Source organism: Tachypleus tridentatus, chromosome 11, assembly GCF_004210375.1.
Source record: "Tachypleus tridentatus isolate NWPU-2018 chromosome 11, ASM421037v1, whole genome shotgun sequence".
NCBI classification, from domain to species: domain Eukaryota; kingdom Metazoa; phylum Arthropoda; class Merostomata; order Xiphosura; family Limulidae; genus Tachypleus; species Tachypleus tridentatus.
In genome coordinates this window covers 8,293,508-8,315,064 of record NC_134835.1, presented here as the reverse complement: position 1 = coordinate 8,315,064, position 21,557 = coordinate 8,293,508, and the positions used below count along the sequence as shown (strand labels likewise).

General features: G+C 34.6%; 1 protein-coding gene across 8 annotated transcripts in view; it reads right to left on the bottom strand.

The window, feature by feature from the left end:
• LOC143231655 (uncharacterized) overlaps nt 1-21,557 on the bottom strand; it is a 163,880-nt gene that overhangs the window by 38,210 nt on the left and 104,113 nt on the right. For 6 of the 8 annotated variants that reach the window (XM_076466208.1, XM_076466207.1, XM_076466209.1 and 3 more), the window contains 2 exons: nt 20,949-21,212; nt 3,200-3,295 (listed from right to left, as the gene is read on the bottom strand). In XM_076466208.1, the coding sequence (XP_076322323.1) occupies nt 3,200-3,295; nt 20,949-21,212 (360 nt within the window). Of the gene's footprint in view, nt 1-3,199; nt 3,296-8,636; nt 9,041-20,948; nt 21,213-21,557 lie in introns of those variants that run through there. The other 2 variants (XM_076466215.1, XM_076466210.1) reach the window with 2 other exon arrangements.

Genomic DNA, 21,557 nt, shown 5'->3' with positions numbered 1-21,557 from the left:
TTCAAAGTAAAGTGGTCACACATTTCGTGTACCACGGCAGATAAGTAATTCACCGTGTTATAGCGACACGACCTAACGAACTAGCAAGAAGTTAAGGCCGGTCCCGGTCCACCTACCTCCAATGCAGTTACTCCAACATTATTGCATATACCAACGTCTCTATGATCACTAGAAATGTCTACACATTGGTTAAATTTACAATAATTTTACTGGCTAATTAAATCACTAAATATGTGCAGTAGATATGTTTTAACGTTAAAACATTGAAACAAACATCCCTCCTTCACACAGCCAAGTATAAAGGACAACTTATATAACAGTTCAAGAATTCCTTTCTTTATGACCACTCCGAAACTCAAGCTGTGTTTCTACAATTCAGGTTTTAAGCACGTGTTTAATTAATTTTCACTTTGACAATCTTATACAATTAACGAAATAAACTGGCTATTTCAGAATTCTCTTAGTTTGCAGCAACATACAAGAGAACCCATATGTTTGTTCGTTATTAAGCATAAAGTTACACTATAGGTATCGAAACCAGAATTTTAGTGTTGTAGATTGTAGGAGTTACCGCTAGAAACCGAAATGCCAGATAATCAAGACATATAGTGTACAAACAAAGAACAAACCTGTTAAGAAATAGTGTGTTCACATAAAAAGACGGAAGTATCGACGCATAATACTGAGCTTGTTGAAGTTTCTAATTAACCGACAAACTTACGTTACCAACTCCACCACAGTCCCAGCTAATAACAACGAGTGCGAAGTAAACACACACGAAAGAAACAAAATACTAGTTGTGAACAGCAATTAGATTATTAATATACAATCTTGAGTTGTACTAGTTACACTGGAACTGATGATCTACCACTGTTGAATATAACAACATGTCTACGAGTGCTGAAGCTGCCATTTCGTTCGGTTATCACATTTTCCTCTAACCAACTATAAAAAAAGAAAGAAGAAAAAAACACGTTGGATATAAAATGACACCCAGACACTAAATCAAAGGATTATTTTCCATGCCGCAGAAGTTCGCAGTACGCTACAGTAATAAACACAACAACACGAAGCTATAGGCTTAACTTTCGACATCAGCAGGATCTGACAGTTCAACTTCTAACACAACAATCCACTGTTTGTTTTAACATCTACGAGATGCCTCATTCCTGGCACATGATCTCACAACTTAAAACTGAAATATCAACTATCACGAAAATCATGTGGTATTTGTTTTGCTCACGCTAAAAAACAATTTTGGAATAAACATTTAAAGTTATCAAACGCAGTTCTTGATCAATTATATATACACAATAAACTTCCAACATATGTTCTTTTTCTATTACTAAAATTTTTCGGAAGTTACAATATGATATACATTATTTATCGTTACATACATAGATAAATAACGTTTTAAAGTTTCAAATACTATTTACCAATGTTCTGTTAGATTTAAAAAAACAAGTTAAAGTTGTATTGTTATGGGTGAATCCAAATTATATTTCCCTTTAAGAAAACAAAACCGTGAACATTTTAAATCATCGACCAAAATCAGGAAAGCAGTTGTCTGAATTTTGTAGACGTCAGAAAACAAGGTCGTGATGTTAATCATCTCATGATAAACTTTTACGTACGCAAAACGTAAATTTTTCAGGAACATGAAACAAAAATTGAACCACTTCGCATTTCGTTTTCCTGTTGAAAGAAACTTAACCCTTTGATGACTAATAACATAGAACAGCCAACCCAACCTTCTTAAATTTGAGATGCTTTTATAAGGTCTTCGATAATTCACAAGGCGCTGCTTTTAAAAACAGTGAATCAACTTGACTGACAATGTATCACAAGTTCATACAGCACTTGTGTTCTGTAAAAAAAATTTAAAAGTGTTCACCACCAACAACTTATTAATCGTACGTAAATAGACATTTTCATGTGAATTCAACGATAGCATTTCTGTATTGACTCTGGTGTGTTAAATTCAAAGGTGGACGTAGTTAGGTGATAGGCGTTGCCTTATTTGTGTTAAAACAAAACAGAAAACTTAAATCAGAACTTTATTTGTGGAGGCTGCTCCAAAGTTCTTTGAAATATCGGACATAACAGGTTTCACTCGTCGAATATAAGATTGTTGTCGAGTAGGCCTAACGACTCGAATGAAAAACTAGTTTTTATGCTCACAATTGTAGCTTTCATGTCTGAACAACATAAGTTGATATTCAATAAACTATCTCTACATGCCATTAAAAAAAAAAGCAGATAAGACGCCATTAAATTATCCAATCTCTGTCTTTGCTCTAACCAGTTTCGTATTGTTGACAGACAAAGAAATGCCCAGTTCACTCGTCACTCTATTCAACTATCAATTTTCAAAAAGTAGAAATTTATTCTAATATTCATTATATTTAGCAATAGAATCAAATAAAGAAACTAGCCTAGATTTCCTTCTGCACTTTTTTTTTGCAGGATTCTGTTACGAAAGGACTTAAAGAAACGTCCAAGTAAACTCACAGTTTCACCAAGAAATCCTATGCTATTTTACAGATTTTTCCCACTTTGTATATGTGTTAAGTACCAGACAAGCCTTCACTCAACACAACGCTGTTCAATCTTCATCTGTCTATGCCAAATGCTATACTATAAACACAACATTCAACAACTGTGCTGGACTTCTGGGCACATAATCCAATAACAGCAGCTTTGGAAAAACACTGATCTTACAAGGAAGGAGCCTCAGAAGGACCACAAAAAGAAGTGTCAGCTTCTAAGACACTATTTTTCCGTCAGCATATACAGACACTTACTTTCACAGATTGCAACATAAAACAGTGGCACCAAACTTTATAGTACTACTACATACACACATAACCTGCAAATATTTGACTGCTCACAAAATAGTTGAAGCACAACGCTTCTGATTTCCAACTTAACAACAAAGCAAACCCATTCTGGGTTAGGCCATGTTACGAAAAAGTGCTAAATATGATAGTATAGTTCTACAAATTTCAGAGTGCATATTTTTAAAATTAATATTTTGTAATAATATTAAATTATTTTGAATAGTAATTAACGGATGTGGAATGGAGTTCATGATAAGAAATTATTAATTTTGAGGTAGATGTTTAGGTTATCAAAAATTAAACAGGCCTCACGAGTGTCCAATCCGTATCTGTGGAGTACGGTGTTAAGTGAAACTTACCTCAAGCCAGTTGAGTACGGGGCCACAGCTTATGAGTCCCCCCGCAAGATCCGAGAACCGATTCAAGTATTCTGTCAGCATGCTTCGTAAGCCGTCCTAAAATTCAAATTAGAACAACTGTAAACATGACCATCACTTACACTGCACATGCGCAGAGGTTAATAAGAGCGGCATGTTATAAAAACAAAAACCTAACAATGAGAATGTGAAAACTGTAGCACTTGTATAAACAAGGCAAGATTACATCCAATTTGCTTCTTCAAGTAACTTATCACCATGAACTCTAACCCCTGAAAATACATACGCTAATGTGCATGCTAGTTCAACTTAATTCAACATTCAACTGTAAAGAACTTTGCACTTCAACCTCTTGACCAATAAGGTTGAAACATGAAATACAACGCAAACACAATTTGACCTTAAAAGTTTCTAACAGTTTTGCTAAATGAACGAAACTGACCTTCGTCAGTAATTAATAAATAGGTAATAAAGAAACACATCCGTTACATAAATATAATGTGTGTTTTGCCTATCACATCCATAACTACGTGTTTTCATGGTATTATGCACAAGTTACTGAGCTTAAGTTCGCCTGATTTTCTGTTGGAGGGATACCAGGTTTTAAATGAAAATAAACTTGTGTATTCTATGAATACAACACAAAGTTTTCCTACAGACTGAAATTTGTACGTTACAAATGATATAAACATTAGAAAAAAACGCTCGTACGTTTGAACCAGGTGGAGATATATTTAGGCCGACAAAGTGGGATATAACCCACACGATAATGTACGTGGGCAGAAGACTCCTTTAACATGGCCCGAAATGGAAAGTTTGACATGAAAACGTGGGGTGGATGTAGTTGAATAGTCCCGACTTCTAAAACTGGTAGTTGTAACCGTCCTTTATGTGTCACGACCCTTTGTAAAGTTCATTTCAGTGGCTCAGTTGTACAACGTATCTACAATAATGTAATTTTATTATACATACGTATTAAGGTGTCTCGATACAGCGACACGATTTATGTATCTTCACAAAACATGGCAAACTTTTAATAAACGAGTCTTTTGTACACCAAAAATAAAAATAAAGTATTATTGTTAAAAATTAACGAGTTAAAGAATAGAGTAGCACATGTTGTGTTCACTTCTTTTATCAAAAACATTACATGTAAAGTAACACGACAAATTAACAATAACTAAATATATATTAACTTTTAAGTTCAGTTCGCTTGCAACCTGACGTTTAGTTGAACAAACCTGATAATTTGTTTTTGTTTTGTTTTTGAATTTCGCGCAAAGCTACACGAGGGCTAATTTAGCAGTGTAAGACTAGAGGGAAGGCAGCTAGTCATCACCACCCACCGCCAACTCTTGGGCTACGCTTTTACCAACGAATAGTGGGATTGATTGAAACATTATAACGTCCCCACGGCTAAAAGGGTGAGCATGTTTGGTGTGACGGGGCTGGTAATTTCGAAGATCTCTAAGAAGCCGATAATAAATTACAAACAAGACTGTTAAACTTTGTAAAAAAAAAAAAAAAAAACCGTTGGTTAAGCTTCTGTATCTACATACCTATCCTATCAACTAGTATGAGTTGAAGTGTCAACTCATCCCTCAAAACAGTAGATTACATGAGATATAACCCCCTATTATATAAACTTATTAACTGGTTATACAAATGTGTTGGGTAAAATTACAAGTCTTGCGAGCTTCTGTTACAATTCTTCTGTGGTTTTCTATTTCAGATATTCGTACAATGCTACACAAGAAATACTTGCAACTACAGTCCCTAATTTTTTAACTGACTGAATAGACAGAAGGCAACTAGTCAATAACCTAACACCCACCTCCAACTGTATAGCTACCCTGACCAAGTAATGTGCTTTGACGTCACACATATAACGAAACCAAGTACAGTGTGAGCTTTATTTTTGTTCAGTTTGCTGTAATGTGAGCGAACCATGTCCCTCAGACCCTAAGCCCGATACGCTAACTACTACACCACGATTGACTTTGTCCAATGTTTTAAGATAATCAAGAAAACAAGGGAACTTTAGAATTAACTTACACTGTTTCATTTATTATATTTTCCGTCATTTGCCTACTTTACCTTTAACCTGCAAGTATATTACAAATGTGGATTTGTTTTAGAATGTTAAGATAAACGGTTTTCAAACACGTTTTCCTGACGTCACAACAGTAGAAATTGCGACTTTAAAGTGTCCCTTAAATGGCATCACTATAGTGTCTTCATACTGACTGATAATACACTATTGTAACGTGGCGTGAGTGATTAAAATGCACTGCAGTACCTCTCTTTCGGGAAAATATATTTGCTACATTAGTTAAACAAATTATTACAGGCAATTGTTTATAATAGTTGCTTTCACTTGTTGGTTTTAAGGTCCTCAAAAGGGGAATAAAAGTGTACAATTAATATACGTTTAATGTACACATCGTTAAGTACAACCATGATCGCACATATTTACAAACGTTCTCATCACACTAGAAATTCTCAGAGAAGAGAAATCGCTAATATACAAATGGGGCCTTACTTTATAATATTTCTTCAAGTTTAACACGTGGAAAGTTAAATTCGTGAAATCGAAAGATGTTAGGGTTAGCGAAGCTCATGTGACAAAGTTCTAGAGAACAAACATACCACTTCAAAACTTTCGGCTAAACATCAATGAAACTGAAAAGGTATGGCTTGAACCGAAGAAAGTTTATCGTATTATTGTACAATAAACTGTCATGTGTGATTCACCAATTTACCGCGTCCCCTCTAGTGTAACCATTAACTAACCGCCTTATAATCGTAGTTGTAGATGCAATTATACTTTGTTTCCGAAAGTACAAGGGCACAGTACATAAATTATTTAATTGACGTCATATAGCTATAGAATTTCATCTTCAGGGGGTTGTCGGAAACTTTTTCTTTGTTTCTACGCAAATACTGCATTCAAAACCACACTTAATAACACACCAATTATGGACTCAGCCCCCTTTACTGACACAACGCACAAAACCCATTAACTAGGTTTGTATAGAAAACAAACAACACTTAAAAATGAAGATCATGAACTGGTCTTAAACGAGGATATTACCAAAAAGTTAAACTACCTCTTACAGACTAACTTATTTCAATATTGCGTCATTCTTCTACGTCACAGAAGTGGCTAATAAATATAACTTTTCTAACACAGCCTGATGGTTAAAGCACTCGGGTTCAAATTCAGTCATCGAACATACTCGCCCTTTCAACCGTGGATGCTCTATAATGTGACGGTCAGTACCAGTCTTCGCTGGTAAAAAGAGTCGCCAAAAGTTGGTGGTGGGTGGTATTAATTAACTGCTTTCCTTCTAGTCTCTCCATTCTAAATTAGGGACGTCTATTGCAAACAGTTCTGCGCGAACTTCCACAAACAAACTTATAAAAAACAACTCTTCTTGATTCTTTCGAGGCCCAAACCACATCTTTCGGAAACAGACAATATTAAGATACTTTAGATCTAGTTAAGGCATCGATTTTTTTTTGTTTGTGTGTTAACATCTGTCATATGAGGAGTGGGGAAGGGAGCAAACGGCCACCCCTGAAACATGACTAGCTGTATATCGTTGGAATCCAACATCTATTACATTGTACATCACCGATATTCAACATCCATGACACATTTTCCAGTTCTCACAATACGTATCAAAACAACATAATATATAAAGAGGATTGCATCTACAAGGTCGTTCCATGAACATATATCGTAAAGTAATTTGAATAAATTATATATATCGTTAGCTGCCTCTATGTACTCCTGATGCGGTAACAAAAACTGCAGATATTTAATTGAAATATAATTTATAGAATAAAAACAGTTTTTCATGAAATTAAAACACATAATGAAGAAGGGATGTTTACCAGTCGGTTTCTGAAATACGTAACAAGTGAGTATATTTAGTTTTATTATTATACTTTAAACGTATGAATAACAAACAACAACAAACAACTGAAACAATGGTTTCAAAAAGAGTGTGTTGGAGGAAAGGTACCGAAACGGTACAACACGGTTTCAACGCACTTGTTGACATGGGGCACAACTTGTACGTCTTAAAACCGAAACGGTACAGCACGGTTTTAACGCACTTGTTGACATGGGGCACAACTTGCATGTCTTAAAACCGAAACAGTACAACACGGTTTTAACGCACTTGTTGACATGGGGCACAACTTGTACGTCTTAAAACCGAAATGATACAGCACGGTTTTAACGCACTTGTTCACATGGGACACAACCTGCATGTCTTAAAACTATGGAAAATGATGTAAAACTTTGTGTACATTGTTAAAGATTCAAGATGTAGTTTTGCTAATGAGTTAAAAATAAAAGTCAAATACTCAATGCATGCACATTTAAAAAAACAAACAAACAAACACGATACGGTATTTGGGAGGTGGCGGACATTTATTAAAATTATTTCTGAAACATACATTTCAATCCATATGTTATGTAACAGTTTAAGTTTGTTTGTGGTTTGTTTTGAATTTTGCGCAAAGCTACACGAGGGCTATCTGCACTAGCCGTCCCTAATTGAGCAGTGTAAGACTAAAGGGAAAGCAGCTAGTCATCACCATCCACCACCAACTCTTGGGTTACTATTTTACCAACTAATAGTGGGACTGACCGTCACTTTTTAACATCCCCACGGCTGAAAGGGCGAGCATGTTTGGTGCGACCCTCAGATTACAAGTCGAATGCCTTAACCACCTGGCCACACCGGGTTCAAAAAAACACGTAGAACATAACACTACTACTATATCGGTAATGTGATGTCTCTTCCCGCCAGCAAAAGGTCAAATACTTATTTTTATATCCTTGTAATTAGACCCTTACGAGAGATTTCACTTAAAAAATCACTTGTCATGGCAACAAATGACAAATGAATAAAACTTGATTGTCTAAACTCAAGCATACGTTAGAGGTTCAAGTGTCATAAAGGTTTGATATTACGTTGGTTTGGAAAGGTTTTCTTCTATCTTCCAAAATGTCTTCTGTTTAGCAAAGACTAAGCTATTAACAGTTTATTCATTACATAATACTTAGATAATAGTTGAGAGTAAAAATAGCTATAAATTCAGACAGTTTGATATGCTGGGCCTAACATCAAAAGTGGGTGAATTTCCATTGGATTATATGCATGGGTTCCTTCAGTAAATTATCTTCTCTGGTTTAAAAATATATATAATGTAATTTAATACATTTCTTAAAGTTCAATTATATATAAATTAAATGCAAATACCATTTATAAATGTTTGTCCATTTTTGGTTTAATTAATCATTCAAATCAATACATTATCAAAAGAAAAACTTAGAAACTAATAAAACTGAAGTATGCATGGAAGCCGGATATCACAGTGAAATTATAGATGGTAAACTTACGTATTAAATCATCTGTGAGGTATCGATGTCCAATCCAATCACGTTTTTCATCAGTATGTTAAGTGTCGACGGCACATGTAGCCGTGAAGGAAGTTAGTGTATCTCTTCTGCTCAGTTCACATAATTGAAATGTACATAATTATCAGAAATCAGCATCGATTTCCGAATGAATATTAAACAGGACGACACTGTATATGGTCAGCTATAACAAAACCACGTGCTAGTGATCACGTACATATGGTTAGAGACAGCTTAAGTCTTATTTGAAGCATGAGGTGAATATATATATGTGAGAGGCTCCATGTCAGAGGCATCACTTGTCAATTCCATCGTTAATCCAAAGTTGTCAAGGGTATGGCCTACTATAGCTGTTCAAATGAAAGCATTTGTAGCAGAGTTCGAAAGCCTTGGAAATAAATTCGTTTGACACAAATCCCCTGACCCGATAACAACGTTATGATCTAGACGTGAATAGCCTTCTCTATGTTAACCTTTGTATTCTTCCAGATGTTTCATGAGCAACTGTGGTTCATGACGAACCGCAAGATTGGAAGACATTTATTTATACACACGGGTCAGTAACGTGGTCTACATCACTACACGATCAATTTCCAAAAAAAAAAAAAGTTATACAAGCATAATAAAATTCAAGATTAAATTACAATTAAACAGCAGATTATTTGAAATAAAAATAATGAAATTTCCCGCACTTATGAATATTTGTTACTCTAATACATTAGTTTATAATATAGTACAATATCACGTAAAGAAGCTGGTGTAACATTTGACATTTTTGTTCGAAACTAACCTGATATTTGATCTAACAAAATGGTGTCTGTCTACTCAAGTATTTAGTGTTAAACAAATACTTATAAAAAATATTACTTTCATTTTTAATATGCGGTTTCCATCACTTTTCTGTTCTTCATAAGTATTCATTATGGAGGATTCCTGAAGCCCAACAAATAAGACTCAACTTCACTAAACATGGATTGTTTTGAAGCGATTTAAACTTGATTTTGTCAAAATATGTTGGTAAGCACCACTTATCGCTATTTCTCTATTAAAACCGATTTATGGAGTTTTCTTTATCCAATGCAAACATATTAGAAACATACATGTATAATCAACACCCTCACTTTTAAACCTGTCTGTCGGATTATTTTAAATTTATAGAATATCATTTCTTTACACACGTTGAAGTTCACAACGTTATAACGTGGAAATACATTTTTTCAGAAGTATTATTTGACCACAAAACCAATGACCAATTGAAAACAAAATCAGAGAATATTTAAACCAGCAGTTTTTTGGACATCATTAAATAACACACCCACGTTTTTCGGTAAATCAGTTTTTGTTTATTCGCGCAAGGCTACATAAGGACTAACACCAGCTCTTTTCTGACCGATACGACTGTTACTACTATTTTAACGCATTCACGGCTTGGAAGTTCAGAACGCGACTTTTGGACCTGAAAACCAATACAGTGTTGTGTAAGCTAAACACAGAGCTATAATACATTCGTCTGGTCACTTACGTATAAAGTTACAAGCACGTTTCCATGATTTTGAACGAATATTTTCTATTTAGTTTAGGAATGTAATTCACTGACACTGGAGTTAATACTCAGGTAAGATCATATTGAATATTTCTTACTATGTAACTTCCAACACACAGCTTACATAAGAAGCTCTACAGTTGTTAAAACTGAGAAGAATATTTTAAAACTTCATTTTTTATACTATTACAAATAGATTATATTTAGAACTCGTGATTACGCCGTTTTTGGTTTTATTAAGTTCTAACATTATTCAGGTCAAACAAGTTTTTGTGCGTTTATTTGAATAAAATACTCAGAGAAATACATTGTATCCATTAGATCGGCAAAATACGCCAGAATAAAAGGACTGGGTAAAAACAGCTACAAGAATACACAAAAGGACCCACACACTAAATGGATATGTGTTTGTCATACACAAAATGTTATTTACAGTTGATCCAAAAAGGAAAGACCCGTGCTGGCAGAAAATGAGGGTTCTTGTACTGTTTACCTAAGATGAAACCGGAATACTTTAAGGGCTGTATAAAAATACAACAAATTCGATCTCTACGATAAGTTATCTTTGTTTGTGAGAAAAGCACTCAGTTTCCAATTAAATCCGAAAAGTTCCCCACACAAGGAACTTTGTTCTGCTTCAGGCTCGACTTAATGATTAAGAGGGCCAGTTGAAGAAAGAACACTTGAAACTTTCCAACAATTAATTCATATGAAAAGTTTAATATATATATAAAAATATATATAATGTGTGTGTGTATATATACATACATATAAAGCCAACTTCTACAGTATACACTAATTCCATTTACTTTAGTGCTGCTGTTCTTTTTAATTTCGCGCAAAGCTACACGAGGGCTATCTGCGCTAGCCGTCCCTAATTTAGCAGTGTAAGACTAGAGGGAAAACAGCTAGTCATAACCACCCACCGCAAACTCTTGGACTACTCTTTTACCAACGAATAGTGGGATTGACCGTCACATTATAACGCTCCCACGGCTAAAAAGGGCGAGCATGTTTGGTGTGACAGGGATGCGAACCTGCGATCCTCAGATTACGAGTCGCACGCCTTAACACGCTTGGCCATGCCGGGCCAAACACATTAGTGTGTTAAAAATTTATCCAAGCATAATTTTTTTTCAGTCGCATTAACTATTGATCATTTTAAATAACGTTTTTTATAATATTATTTTGTTCTAAACTTTATAGTTAACTCTTGAATAAAAGAAGTAGAACAAACAAACATGAATAATAAGGAATGTCATATAAGTGTCGAACATAACAAACTATACACTTGATTGATTGTTTACTATGTCCACCACACACTTAAGTGTCGAACATAACAAACTATACACTTGGTTGATTGTTTACTATGCCCACCACACACTTAAGTGTCGAACATAACAAACTATACACTTGGTTGATTGTTTACTATGTCCACCACACACTTAAGTGTCGAACATAACAAACTATACACTTGGTTGATTGTTTACTATGTCCACCACACACTTAAGTATCGAACAAAACAAACTATACATTTGATTGATTGTTTACTATGTCCACCACACACTTAAGTGTCGAACAAAACAAACTATACACTTGATTGATTGTTTACTATGTCCACCACACACTTAAGTGTCGAACAAAACAAACTATACACTTGATTGATTGTTTACTATGTCCACCACACACTTAAGTGTCGAACATAACAAACTATACACTTGGTTGATTGTTTACTATGCCCACCACACACTTAAGTGTCGAACATAACAAACTATACACTTGGTTGATTGTTTACTATGTCCACCACACACTTAAGTATCGAACAAAACAAACTATACATTTGATTGATTGTTTACTATGTCCACCACACACTTAAGTATCGAACAAAACAAACTATACATTTGATTGATTGTTTACTATGTCCACCACACACTTAAGTGTCGAACAAAACAAACTATACACTTGATTGATTGTTTACTATGTCCACCACACACTTAAGTGTCGAACAAAACAAACTATACACTTGATTGATTGTTTACTATGTCCACCACACACTTAAGTGTCGAACATAACAAACTATACACTTGTTTGATTGTTTACTATGTCCACCACACACTTAAGTGTCGAACATGTAAATATTGTCATTTTTTTCTATTGTCACCGAACTTCGTTACTAAATACACAGGAGTCGGCGTAATTAAAAATACATTAGTTTAGGGTGTTTTAGTAATCTGTGGTACACGACAGAAGCAGTATATCTTAGTTGATCACGTGCAACAAATGATTCTACAAATAAAAAGCCCATTAAAACAATTTGTTAATCGGCTGTATAAATCTTGTCAGTGTTCACAACCATACACAAGACAGTAATGATGCCATAAAATACTGGTATGAGGTTTAAATGGAACTAAAAAAAACATCTATGTGGAGGTCACAAAAGGTCAAATTCCACATGACACACACGCAGATGTATATATGGGCACGCAGTGTGAAATCATAATTACACGTGGGCTCTGGCCACCCTACACTAAATAACACATGATATTTTGCAGGCAGACAGACCCGAATACACTTACTCATTAAAACGCACGTTTAAGCGTTACTTTAGCCAAGCTCACGTAGAGTAGACAAGAGACTTGTGATTCATTGTTGTCTGTCACGTGATCTATGTGTACGTCAAAAATTCACAAGAAAAAAGTAATGGCGTGGCACGACGTTTAAAAAGAAAGAAACGTTAAATACGTTTTTATGTCTGGTACACCAACGTAAGATATATATATACATATAAATATAAACATCGTGCTAGCTTGTACTTATAGTCAACCACGATAGGGATGTACATGTACAATGAATACAGTTTGGGGTTCTTTATCATGAATAATCTGATATTTTCCTCACAGAACCAAAATTTTTAAACCTTTCTTACACAAAACCATATACAGGTTTTACAATAGAAAAGTTAAAAATATATATGGCGTATGTTTTCCTGGTAACTTGTGAAAATAAGAATACGTGGAGACCATTTGCGACACTGATATACCACGTGTTTTATTTTTGTTTTTACTGGAACTTTATCAATCAAACTATACTGCCTACTCCATACTTACATCATTGGACGGAAGGATCAGAAAAGTGTTCCACAAAGAGAGGTTTGTTTAATTTACACTAGCAAAGTGGGTAAACTGATATTGTTCCGTGGAACACAGCAGTCCTTCCTATCAGGTCTCTACACCCACACACATATTAGAAGGATACAACTAACTCTAAGCTCGCCTCTGGCTGTCCTGAGTTTCAACACCTCCATTCCTCATAGAATTGTACAAAATATATATATATCATATTAATATCTATCTCGCGTTGAATAACTCAGATTAAGTTTCAATCGTATGCAGCTCATACTATGTGCTATCCGTATATTTTTGTTCATAATAACTTTACTGACATATCTTACATACATGACAATACAATGAAACTGTTCTGATTAATAATCAGGTCACCTACTTAAGGTACGTCGTCATGATGAATGTAATTATTTATGATGACGAGAAACCCATTTGAAGTAAAAATGCATTCTACAGACATCTGGTATGGGTATTAAAACCTTAACTAAAATAAAGCACAGAACAATGCTTCGACCTCTGTAGGTCATTTTCACGTTTAAAAAAGGTTAGCAAATAACCGTTGATGGGCACGTCTTGGGAACGAGTGTGTGAACGGGTACGAGACTAGGTGGCGTTACAATTAGATGTTAAGTTATCAGTATAATTTAGTTTTCTTTGATGGTGTTACATCACTTGAAATTGCTGCTGTTTTGCTTAAAAAAACACGTGCCACAAAACACCCATTTTTTAAAGTAGTTGAACTACCAAAGGAAGATGACTTTAAACGCCATATTAAACAAAGCTTCACAATAAATAATCACGAATATTCTATTCTTTATTCAGCGTTTAAACCACAACTGTTAAAATATTATACTGCATATATAAATAAACACTTCACATAACAGTTTTTCTTACCACCAACCCAGATAAGTTATGGTTCTAACGAAAGTCCTCTTGGACAGTAACTAGTGGAAAATAACAGATGGACAGTATCTAGTGGAATTCTCAAAAGTTATTTTACACACCTACGATTTTCAATCCGAAAGAGACATAAAGAAGAATATGGAGAGAATCATCCAATTCAAGTAAACTTTATCAGATATTTTAGGCCTATTCGTTTTTATTTTGATGAATATAAATACATTATTAGGTCTGCAACAGCACTTAAAATATTATGTTAGCATTATTCAGAAAAGTAGTCCAGAGAAACTATTCGACAAACAATTTCTACTTCCGTATCATGTTAAACATGAAATTATCAAAAACATTCGTTAGACAGAGTACGAGCAACCTGAGTCAAATAATAAATAAAATATTTAGTAGCTCTCAGCTTCTAGCATTGACTCACTAACACCACCTACTGTACAACATTAATGTTACTTTATCACTCTTACATTTCATGAAATTATCACAGCTGTAGATTGATCGTTCACAACTAGTACATGAAACTTAACGAAGCCAGAACCGAGTTGCAAGTACGTCCATTGTTACAAGCGAGAACAAGATTACACACCATCGCTGTACACAGAAAGTTAATGATGGGAAATATTTGGAAGAACAAAACCAGTTGTTTAACAAACTGCACGTACAATATTAAAAAGTTATTGCTTTTGTCGGGATTTAAAGGCTTTTCTTCCCTACAATTCTTTAAAACTTACAAAAGTCCATCACAGTGAAAGCTCGTGTTATCCACGTGATCATCACTCAACCGATGTGGCTATAAAGTTATGTCGAGTATAGTAGTTTAGTTATAACTATCCCTCCCTGTAAGCCTATTTTTCAATTTTCAACACTTACGTTAATATTGTATTTTTTCACGCACTTACGTAAAGTTCTTCAAACCTTAAACTTTTACAACAGGTAACTTACATAAAAGAGATATGGAATTAATATTATTATTATGACTTTCTTACAGAATCAGGATTGGTACATACAAACAAAACAGAATTGAAACAAATTTCGCCAGTAACACACACGTATACCGAGAAAAGCTGGAACGAATTACTTGTTTTCCGCTTATCCATAAAATGGTAAATATGCTATATGGTGTCTTCTACGTGAAAACCTTATGAACTGATGTCTTTGAATATGTAACTGGATTACACATGTATCCTAATTTCGATATCCGAAGCCACCTCATAAATCAAACTTGGATTCTTTAATTTAGTAACATTACTCTGAAACTGACTTCCAACCAACTGGTCTTTGTTCCCAGCCTTATAATAAAAAAAACAAAACCAAAACCTTTCTCCACACAACAAAGTCACCCGCTTATGCTAATATTTTAACAATAGTACGTGGAACATATTCATACAATTACAACAGTCAATCAACAATAAATATAATAGTACAAATTTGTATGCTAATAAATTCAATGAAAAAAAAATCTAAATAACTAAATACGATTTCAACACGTAGTGTTACAAGTTAATTACTAAAAACCGTTTGTACGTAAATTTCGTATACAGCCAAGAAAAGAGAAATTAAAGTTATAAAGGATCTCTTGCAGCTATTATTGGAAACACACTATTTCCTAATACTGTCAAACACACACTAGTAAAGTTGAAATGGTATAATTTATTAAACACATAATGAAATTAGATACACAACTTTTATTTTATTGTCCATGACACACAAATATCGCAAAAATAGGCCAATAGGTAATCGAGACTCGTTAGATAAACGTCCTAATTTTACTCAAAACAACAGGGGTTGTCTGTCCCATGCACTGTCATTAAAAAAAATCAACATTCGTCTTCTCAATCTATAGTATTACACTAGTGTATAGGCCTAACCTCAAATTGCATAGGTAATAAACAGATTTAAACAACAAGCAGACAGAAAAGTACAGTTTAGCAAGTTACACATCTATAAGTTCCTTTGTGAGTAATTTAAAATTATGATCATTCACATAATAATTATTGATACAAAATCAGTTAAATAGACAACTTTCAAGCTATAGAAAAGAAACTGTGTTTTAGTTCGCTACATTTTAACAATGACTTTTATGTAATGTTGCTTAGCAACAAAAGTATAATCTAATACTGTTGGTGATCTATGAACTGAAAGTATAAAATAAAATGTATAGCCAGCAAAAAAAAAAAAAATGTTTGCTTAACTATCAATCTCCGTTGATTAGACATTTCTGTATTTAAGATGTTGGTTATATGATAGTTTGTTTTTGTTTTAAATTTCGCGCAAAGCTACTTGAAGGCTATCTGCACTAGCCGTCCCTAATTTAACAGTGTAAAACTAGAGGGAAGGCAACTAGTCATCACCACCCACCACCAACTCTTGGGCTACTCTTTTACCTACGAATAGTGGCATCGAGCGTCACATTATAACGCCCCCACGGCTGAAAGGGCGAACATGTTTGGTGTGACGAGGATTCGAACCTGCGGCCCTCAGATTAGAAGTCGAACACCTTAACCCACCTGGCCATACCGGGCTGATATAACAGAAAATAGTTTAATTCAGTTTAAATTAATAACTGAATCGATATTTTTTTATTTCATGATAAATATTATCCGTTTGGCTCATTTTAGATTTGTACAACTCACTACAGTTGCAAGGTTTCGTAAAATCGTGACGAACTATTCTATCTTGATAAATGCATTTTCGCTTTTATGATTCACCCCATTTCATAAAAGCAAGAAAAATCAAACGTGACGTCACACACTCTGCCTTTTAGAAAGTTTAGATGAAGGGCTATGTTCTAGCTATCGCAAACTTTTATTAGCTGCGACATATCGGCTCACAGAACAGCTCCGAGTTTTTCAAGTACAAACACTGACTCATAACTTCGTCATCTCTTGACCGATTCGAGATCTAGTTACAGTTTTGGACTCAGGTTGCCAAATCAATTCGATTGGTGTATATGACTATGCTCGAGATCTCACATTATTCGAATCTTGGCTAAAAGAATTTCAATTTGAGGGTAGGCTGGTTGAGACCTAGGTGAGTAGTAAAACAGAATCAGGAACGATATGTGTAAAAAACGGCTCGTTTGGGTTGAGAAAATATTTTACGTAGAGGAGCGAACAACGTTTCGACCTTCTACGGTCATCATCAGGTTCACAAAGAAAGAAAGCTGTAACTGACCAGAAGCTGACCACATGTTTGAAAGGGGTTGTGTAACTGAGTGTCGGAATGTAGAGGGCGTGCTTAGATGTTTGATTATATAATTTTATATTATTTATTTTATTATTTTTAATACAGGTGTAAAGGTGTTCCTTTGTATTGGTTTATTTTGGGTTTACGTTACACAACCCGTTTCAAACATGTGGTCAGCTTCTGGTCAGTTACCTCTTTCTTTCTTTGTGAACCTGTACGCTCCTCTACGTAAAATATTTTCTCAACCCAAACGAGCCGTTTTTACATATATATATTTTTCTTTACAACTGGGTTTTCTCGACATCTCTGAGAATGAGGAACGAACACGCCTCACGCTTAGTATGGCTGGCGCATAAAAATACAGCTAACAAATCCTTCCTAAAACAATTTCACGAGCCACAGCTATTGAGGGCTCCCTCTTGATTATGATATTCTAGTTTTACTTAACTTTTTCAATAAACTAAATTAAATCCCTAAAGCTGCAGCACGTGCATATATAACATCGTACGCCCTCTAGTGGTTCAGCGGCTAGTAAAAAGGCTAAGATAAATGTATGATTGGACCAACAAACAATCAACCCTTTAATTAGTTTATTGCCGCGAGGAAGACAACTTAATAATATAATGAATAGTGAAAAAACATAAATGGCTATAATATTTTTAAGCTATTAGAATTATTCTGAAAACAAAGTACAGGTGGATTTGAGCAAACATTCTCAGTTTACAGGGAACCCTTTTGAGTTTCTGTTTTATGAATGCAGTATTCCACGAAATTCTTTGTTACGATACTTTAACGAATTTTGAACGTACGACTTCCTAGCAGCAAATAGTACACACAACACAGGCTTTCACGATCCTTCTTAAAAATCCATCACATGCTGTACATAGGATCCTTCATTCCCTCTCAAATATAGCCCGTCCAACTGGAATAGGGAAGTGATTTATCGGTGTTAATGCGCAAGTCCGTTTTGTCTTCCGAACTTACAATAATCAAAGTTCTAATTTACGCATCAAGCAAGCCGATATATAATTAAACACAACAACCTTATTGTTTACTGAAATTCCTTGTCGGATATCTGCTATACCTTTGAGTAGCGGTTATTGTTGTGAAAATTGAGAGTTGGCGGGTGGGCAGAGAACTTTGAAATCAACCATATCGAGTTACAATCATTCATCAGATTAGGTTATGAAAAAAACACAAAACAGATATTTAACTGAAATAAGGGAAGACAATTATAAACAGTTTCTTGAAACTGTCAAGTGGTTTTTCTCACAGCATCAACTACTTTGTTTTTTAAATAAAAGAATGCGCAACGTTGACATTAAATTGCACATTTTCGCCACTAAATTTCATAACAATACACACACGTGCTTTAAAACTCACAATAATTTAAGTTTTATCACGAGACATTTAGTCAACTTTTCCGTTTCACTAAAACCCACATTTGCTCATGGTGAATTCTAGTTACGTAATGTTTTCTTTTTCAGACATAGAGGGCCCTTAACTGTTCATGCAAGAATAACTTATACAGTCCAAACAATTAATCCAAGAACAACTGAACTGGTAATGAAAGATTTTAAGTAAAACAGATTATTTACCGATTCATCAGTGGGTTCTGGAAAACAAAAGAAACAAAATCACAAGCTCTACACAAGTTGCCTAAATGGTCAAGTTAGAGATTAATTCTGAATTATTCACTAGTTGGAGGCTAGCAAGCAACACCTGTCGACTACACAAGTGACAATATCGTTATTTACTCTCACTTTAATAACGCACAGAATTGAAGGTGCGAAGTATGTTCCTCAAAATTATGTTTTTATCCCTAAGACGCACACAAACCACGAGGCCACACCCGATACAGTAGGGAGGATAAAAAAAAAAAAGAGGGTTTATGAGGATCATTACAATGAAGTATTGTGTGTACCAATTATGACAGCAGAAATATATATTAAAAACGTTAATTTCATTACATTTATCCGAGAAACATTCAAATGATACAATAACTAGCATAAGTCCCCCCTAATTTAAAACTCAGTTTGTAAAATGGTTTTACCATAACTAGCAGTCGATGCATTTCTAGTCTGATAAAATAAGGTCACAACTCTTGTGTGTTTTAACCAGACACTGCTAAACCACAAAATATATTTTTACAGCACTTTTAAACACGTTAGCCATAACTTATGCCGTCAGAGTACCTCTGTTTTTATGGACTGTATGGCTACCAACACGTGGCGTTACTTTTGAGATGTTTTTATGGTTGTAAAATACTTCCACCTCGAGGTTTAAAGAAAGTAGGTTAGTCAAATAAATATACCGTGAATAGTATTCCAAATTAAAGTACGGACGAAATCAGATAACAAAAAGAAAAAGGCTTAGCTGTAGATAGTAAGCAAAAAAACCCTTCAGACCTCAAATTTAAAACTACATGAAGATAAAGTGTGAGTAAACATAACGAGAGATGATAATGATGTCAAGGGTAATCACTGTTAAGTCAACATCTTAAACGGACTGCAACTCTTTGACCTCACTTCTACCTTCTTCAACTATGTACTTTGCATCTAAATATCTGAACTCGACGTTTACGTCTAAACGGTTATTTCTGCACACTAGTTACACAAATCTGGATATAATTAGTGATAAAAGATAAAATTGATGGAAAAAACATCAACATGGTGTAACGAACCCATGTCAATTAAGACGATTTATTCTCAGAAACCCTTACGACTGGTGTAATTAACAGAAGTGCTAGGCGGTATTTCGCAGAGTACCAGTCCAGAGAATACATTAAAAAGTGTATAATGCATCGAAATCTTACTCTTTGGAGAGACGTGCACCATGAATTATCCATAGACAACTGTACCTTACATCAGAAAATTATTTTTTTTTAAATTAAACTTTGACTACGGTTTGTTTTTCAGAAACGCAACCACGTATGTATTTGTGTCGATTCAATGGAACCTTGTATAGCATTGAAAGTTGGAGACTGAACGTTAAACAGTGTGGTGTATGTACTATAAACCCACGCGAGATTTCCAGAGATGAGATTCGAACAAAAACATACTCTTTCATAACAACTTCCATGACATTACACGTATAACTTGTTAAAGTATAACCTATCAGTTCGTGTAAACGTTAGTTACAAATTACTATTTGTATAACTTTTATAATCCTCTAGAAATATAACTCTTCAGTTTATGTAAAAATTGGTTAACATTAGTTACAGTTTGCCAGTCACGTTCCAGACAACGTTAACAAAATAACATTTTGAAACGCACACAAAATTCCCGAGCAATAAGGAGCAGTTAAAATGTTTAATATTTTGTCTCTATTAACTATGAATAATTACTTCGACATAAATACAAAAATATACTGATTTCAGAGCCTTCTAATTCCTTGTTTCAAGCCATTATATTTATTAAAATGAATAAATATTGTCGTACTTTGGTCCCATCTCAGGATGAAAATTTTTAAAACAAAATAGTTTACTTTTAGGTTTTATGACACAATATACTTTAATAATAACAATAAAAACATCACCTGTTTCATCGCTGATTCATCAGGTAAGTTTTCCCCAGCTGGAAGTTCTTGAAGAACACTAAATTTACGGTCGTACACACAACGATGAAGTTGTTTGTCTAACATTCGAAAGTTCTCATAAGTCCGTCTGATGACCCATGACCGGCCGTTGCTTGAAACTTTTATATAGAACCACCACTGGCTTGATTCGTTTTCTTTATCCGGAGAGTTAGCCGAAGCTAGCGCCACCTTGCTGCTGTCGGGCCGTTTGTCACAGAGCTCGGCCTGGATTTATCAAAGTAAAAAAGAACAGTCTTTCTCAAACCACAACAAGAACTCTCGGTAAAATTGTGATTCTTAAATACAGCAGTTCTATATAACGAAACGTCCGACACTGCTTTGTTCTCTATCGGCTTAATCTAATATAAATATTTCATTTATCCAAGTAACGAGTATCTGAGCAACGAAGTGTGGCCAAATATAACTTGTCACAGTCAAAAGTTTCTTCAAATGTACAAAACATTCATAAATAACCAGCGACTGGACGAACATATTAAGATACGAAACTGTTTAAAACTCTCCAGCCACAAATACAGAACACCAATTCAAACGTCGTCTTGAAACTGATAG